The sequence below is a fragment of the Vombatus ursinus genome, unplaced genomic scaffold, assembly GCF_900497805.2.
Source record: "Vombatus ursinus unplaced genomic scaffold, bare-nosed wombat genome assembly UNPS02009573.1, whole genome shotgun sequence".
In the NCBI taxonomy this organism is placed as follows: domain Eukaryota; kingdom Metazoa; phylum Chordata; class Mammalia; order Diprotodontia; family Vombatidae; genus Vombatus; species Vombatus ursinus.
In genome coordinates this window covers 25,840,301-25,846,300 of record NW_020949351.1, presented here as the reverse complement: position 1 = coordinate 25,846,300, position 6,000 = coordinate 25,840,301, and the positions used below count along the sequence as shown (strand labels likewise).

General features: G+C 34.5%; 1 protein-coding gene across 5 annotated transcripts in view; it reads right to left on the bottom strand.

Moving 5' to 3' along the window:
• Positions 1 to 1,247: 1,247 nt before the first annotated feature.
• The window catches only part of ATP9B (ATPase phospholipid transporting 9B (putative)), a 450,228-nt gene continuing 445,475 nt past the window's right edge, over positions 1,248 to 6,000 (bottom strand). For 4 of the 5 annotated variants that reach the window (XM_027852394.1, XM_027852395.1, XM_027852398.1 and 1 more), the window contains 2 exons: positions 4,091 to 4,123; positions 1,248 to 2,982 (listed from right to left, as the gene is read on the bottom strand). In XM_027852394.1, the coding sequence (XP_027708195.1) occupies positions 2,846 to 2,982; positions 4,091 to 4,123 (170 nt within the window). In that variant the 3' untranslated portion in view covers positions 1,248 to 2,845. The remainder of the gene's footprint in view (positions 2,983 to 4,090; positions 4,124 to 6,000) is intronic. The other variant, XM_027852396.1, reaches the window with a different exon arrangement.

Here is a 6,000-nt window from a genome sequence, read left to right as displayed (position 1 = left end):
TCTTTATTGTAGTTCTCCTTATATCTCTTACAGAGTGGAGATAACAACGAGTCCTTGAAGAGTATGCCAGCAAAAATGCAAGGTCTGTAAGGTTCTATTAATTTAGAAAGGCACTGAGTGCAGGACTGAGGAGATGGGAATAAGCATTTATATAGCACCTACTACAGTGCCAGGTATTGTGCTAAGTGCTTTTTACAAACATTATCTCATTAGATCCTCATAAGAACTTTTGAAGTAGGCGCCACTATTGTCCCCATTTTACATTTGAGGAAACTGAGTGAAATACAGGTTAAATGACTTGCCCAGGGTCATACAGCTAGGAAGTTTCTGAGGCTGGATTTGGACCCTGGTCTTCCTGATTCCAGGCCCAGTGCTCTATCCACTGCAGCACCAGCTGCCTCTAATTGAACAAAATGTACATCTGTCATAAGAGGACCAGCTAAACAATAAGTTCAGAAAGGCTCATAATCAGAGAGTGGATCACTAGGCAGTGAATTTTTTGGCCACAGCAAGACATGTTAACTAAGGTATGGTCTACATGGGTGGGGAGAATACTTATACTAATGAAATCACAGACTTTTTTAAGTATTGAAGAATTTTTATTTTATTAAGACCTCCATTTTCCCTGTTTCTGTCTCACATCTTGAAATTAAAAAAAAATTTTCCACATCTTAAAATCATAAGAGGTCATTTATTCCCATTGTTTCATGTCACTCAACTCCTTGGGAATGACCAGGGATCCACATCAGCAGTTTCCAACTTTTTCACAGGAGAGCCATCTCTCTTGTTTGAGTTCTATACTGCAAGCATGGCAACTCCCAAGAGTGTAATTTTCATTTTCCAGGTTGTCCATTGTGTGTGCCTTATGATTTCTGACTGATAAAGAGTCTGCTAATTCAAACTGTATCTTAATCTGCCTATACCACTATACTTTAAAAGATAAAAGACAAAAGACAAAAGCAAAGGAATTGTGAAATGCAAATCAACCCAAACCATTAAGTGACAGACCTTAGGGATAATACATTTCAACTACAAAACAGAAAATAAGCTTGAGAAATTTCTAAAATGTGCAGATGTTTCTAAGAAACTAACACATATCCATACTTATACTATAAAAACACACAACAGTGACATCTTGTGGGGATATACAAGAAATAACTATACATAAGGTCACATGCTTATCTGGCAATTTAGCCTAAAAGCAAATCTACTACTGGGGCTCAATACACAACCCATTTATAACATTATTTAGTAGAAATTAAACTTTATTGTTTTTAATATGGCGAATAATGTTCTTCTCTGAAGAAAAGAGGCATATACAATAGAATATGTTTGGGGAAAAAACCCTCTAAATGAGAGTGCAATCAATTCAGTTAGGTCCGTGGCAATCTGTTGATGGAAATGGTTGGGTGAATAACCATTTTAGGAACTTTACTCACTCACCATAGCAATACACAACATTTCAGGGCAACACATGTCAGACACTAGATAAGAAATTAAATCAGAAAACATTAAAAAAAAAAAACAACAAACCAAACCAAAAAACACCACCACCAACCTAAAACCATCTATTGTTTAAACAAAACATAACAAAACAAAAAAAAAAACCCAACACAATGCAATATTATGATGTTAGAAAGGTAAAACACACGTTTTTAAATAAAGAAGCTTGGCCTTTTTTCTTTCACCTAACAAATGACCTGGATGAATATTAAATACACTGTGGTGAAGACTGAGCAACTATTATGTGCCACATTACAGTACAATGATTTGGAATAATATCCTTCTGATTTGTTCATTACAAACATCTTATTAAACAGAGGTTGATCTGGCTCATAGAGAACATAAATTACAGTTTGGAAGATGCAGGATAATTCTACCATAACATTAATTGAGTGTGGCTGATTTTCAACCTGAGTAATCTAAGTAAACAGATTACAAGGTAAGAAATACACTGGCTAATACAAGATCTACGTGATAACATAAGTAGAAATTTCTTGAAGGTATATTTGAGTGCTGTTTTCCAAGCACAAAATGGATAGAAATGCTTAAAACATTTGCTGAATAACAAAGCCTTTGACTAGCCAGCTGCACAAGTGAGTAGTAGTGATGGAATTGCACATAGAACTATTACAGTGTACTATTCGGCTTTAATGTGCACTTAAAGAATTGGCTGTTGGTGTCAGAAGCTACAGACTTGTTAAGTGTCTTCAGGACAGAGGAATGGTGAGTACAGAAAGGAGGGTAACAGCTTCCGAAGCAGTACTATGCTAGGCAGACATCCATAGGTAATTTAAGTAGCTCATATTTATAAAACATTTGAGGAAGAAAAGCATATAGCAGCAAATACAGACAATGGCATTTGTAGCTTCTAGATTTTATTAGACTTAAGAGTAGGAACGGGTGTTTCTACATAACAGCATCCAGGAAAGAACTTGAATGTAAGGGAATTATTATATAATATCAAACAAGCTTTCATTTTGTGTTATAGAACAGTGCAATAGCAAAAGACCTTTGCAGTAAAATAATTAAGCAGCATTTTAAACAGAAGGTAAATTAGAATCAATGAAGAAGTTGGAATGACTAAAAAAAAAAAGACAAAAATAGATGTTCTTTCCCCTTTTGCAGCCATTAGTTAAAGCCTATCTTGTTTTCAGTACTTACACAGCAGATGTCACCTTCTCTATTTGTATTCTCTGTTTTTTGTTTTGTTTTTCCATTTTTCTCTCAGTAGCACATCAAAAGTCACTTAAATGCCATGGGAGGCACCAAAGCAAAACCCAGTTGAAGTAGCAGTGGTGGGCTTGGGGTGTGGGGGTAGGAGACTGTAGGTGAAGAATTTCTTCTATGAGGTAAGCTTGGAGTAACTTGGTGGGGAAAGTTTGCGCTTCAAGTACTTGAGAATGTACAGTGGAAGACAGCTTACAATAGTGATTGCTGACACTTTCCACAGGAAGGTCACAGTTGTGATAAAGGCAACATCTATATGAGAAAGAAAAAGAAAAAGGTTTAAGTGAAAGAATAAAAGTTTCAACTTCCTTGGCACAACACCAAAAAACACTTTCTAAATTGTTTGAAAGTTTCCCCTCAAGTCCTTCACAAAATCATGGGTAAATAAATGTAGAAGTCCAATTCTAAATTTCATGCTTTTCCTTTGTTTTCTTTGAGACACCATTTCTATTAATTGTTCTTAGAATTAATTCAATTACACATTTCATAAAGAGAAATACTGAGTATAATTGTTGTCACCCAAACCTATTAAATATTCACCAATGCATAGCACTAGCCAGAACTGTAATGTTTCCCTGAATGCTTGTGAGATACTTAGTGCTAACTTAATTGTTATTTGTAGTAGCTTTTTTTTTTTTATTTGGTCAGGGAGTGGAAAGGAGTGGTTGCCCCAATAAATATGTAACACTACAAAAAAAAAGGCACTGGCTATGACCAGGCCAATCTAATTTTACATGAAGGGAACATGGAAAATGTGATGATGTATAAATTTAAAATTCTACATGTTAATGTCAGGAAATAAGACAAAGCTCACTTATGTGGGAATTTTTTTCAATCTTTTACCTGCAAAAAATGTTGGGGACAGAATTTGACCATGTAACAAGTACCATGTTATGAGAGTTCTCCTGCACTTAATAGTGAACACTTAAAAAAGGGTATACTGAAAAATCTTCAAGATGCTTCTTCAGTAGCTTGTAAGTTCTTTGGGATAATTTTATTTTTGCCTTTGTATCTCAATGCTGGGCATAAAGAAGGAACCTTAACAGATTACTTCAACATGAGCAAATTTTTTAAGTGATATATTTTTGGAAAAGATTTTACTCATAAGGCTGAATAAGTTTTGGTATCTTGGTAAGAACACCTTACAAAATCACCAATCAGCTCATATACACACCCCACAGGGGCAGCAGTGTATTACAAACCAGAGGCAAAGGAGATTAAGTGACTTTTTACACAGTGAATAAGTGAGAACTGAAAAGTTAAACAAAGATCTGGATTTTTCTTAGCAATTACCTCTCAAAAGAATTTTGTCTTTAGTAGTATTATTTTTCTAAAATAAGGAAATTGTAACTTCACCTACCTAAGAAAGCTCCAAAAGACACTCTGCCTATACCTGTTCCAAAACAAGATAGAAAATAAGGAAAGTAAAGGATAGAATCATAGACAAATTAGGAAATTAAACAAAAGAAGTGATTAGCTAGTGAATAAAGAGAAATACTTTAAAAAGCTGTAACATTCACCGTACATAATACATTAGTACTGGTAGTATTAAGCAGACAGACTTTTATCTCCATTTCTTTACTTTAGTACCTGTGGTGTTGCATTCATTTCAAAAACACAAATGAAAACCAACAAGTAATTTACTATTCCTTAAGAGCCCTGATGCCCAGCTAAACACATATAAAAATATAATAGTCTTCGAGAAAGATATGTTAAAAGGAGAGGTTCACCTTCTTAGAAATCCCATAGATTTTAGAGATCTAGTCATGCCTTACCATGATTGAGATAATGAAAAACGGATATTCCTTCTACAAGGCCAGCTTTGAGGTAGATTTTGGGGAAAGAAAGATAAGCTGTGGCTATATGGCCATTAAGTAGCTCAGTGTAAGGTTTTAATTGTTCAGAATCTGTAATTTCAAGGGAGTAGGGAAATTCTAGTGGGAAAATCCCCTCCACCAATACAGAGCAACCTTCTCCCCAACCCCAAATTATATTTTACTCTTAGAAAGCTGCCTGGGGGCAGTAGGAGGTGTGTCCTGCCTAGGATCATGGGGCCAATGTGTGTAAGATGCAGGATTTGAGCCCAGTTCTTCCTGTGTCAGACCAGCTCTCTAGCCACTATGCACGCTGCTTCTCAGTTTGGTCTTTATAACACTTTGCAATTCGTCTGTCTGCTCAGGATGGCTATAGGATAGGCTTATTATTTATATTTAATTTAACTTTCCTGTTTTGCTATTTCTCTTTTTTTGTTCTGTGTGTGTATATTATTATTATATAAATAATGTTAAGAATGTGTACGTTAAAATGAAATGCCATAAAAATAACATTTCTTTCAATCCTGGTTGAATTAATTCATGCTCATAAGGACATATGTAAAAGCATTTATTCAAATAGTTCAAATGACTGAGATGTTAAAATTAGGAAGTAGCTACTATTCATGTGCCACAGGGCCTTTTTAATGAATATTTTTTGTTACACATACCAGAAAGTCTTATTAAAACTATTTCTGCTGTTCAGGTATTTGTTGACTATGATTCCTAGTTTCTAAGCAAACTATCCTTCCAATCATGATTATCTTAAATACGGATTTCTGTTTGTTATTACTTAAAATATTAGAATATATCAAAGTTGGGGCAAGGCTAATAAAATTTCCCTTTCAAATATGGGATTAGTGAGAAGCTCATTTTGCAATTTATAATTAGGGTATAAAAACAGAAACAAAAACATAGTGAATATTATTTTATTCTGGATTGACTCTGGATTAATTGGACTTTACTAGTGATACAAATATCCATAAAAATAACTCAGCAAGAATTTTGCTTAAATATTAAACTAGGAATTTCACATGCAATTAGTGACTGCTTTTTGTCTTTGTTTTTCTCCTTACACTGTCTCCCATCATTTCCTCTTGGTTCACTATCTCTTTCTTTTCATAATCATAATTACATGGTCTCTCTGCAGAATACCTTCTTTTACATATCTTCTCGGATACATTCATACTCTGGTTGACTCATTTCCCAAACAATGACACATAATCTTTCAACTTGTCTTGTACATTTACATATATGTACACATTCCCTAAAAAAGCTATGCATTTTGACACACATGCACACACATATAATCTCATTCATGTAGCTCATTCTGTCTGGCCTGGATTTACTCTAATTGCTGTGTGTATCTATTAGCCTAACCGAGAAAGGGGTTTGAATGACAGAGTGATTTTGTGATAGATAAAAGGAAGTACCAGATTAGAGAATAAAAGAGATTCAT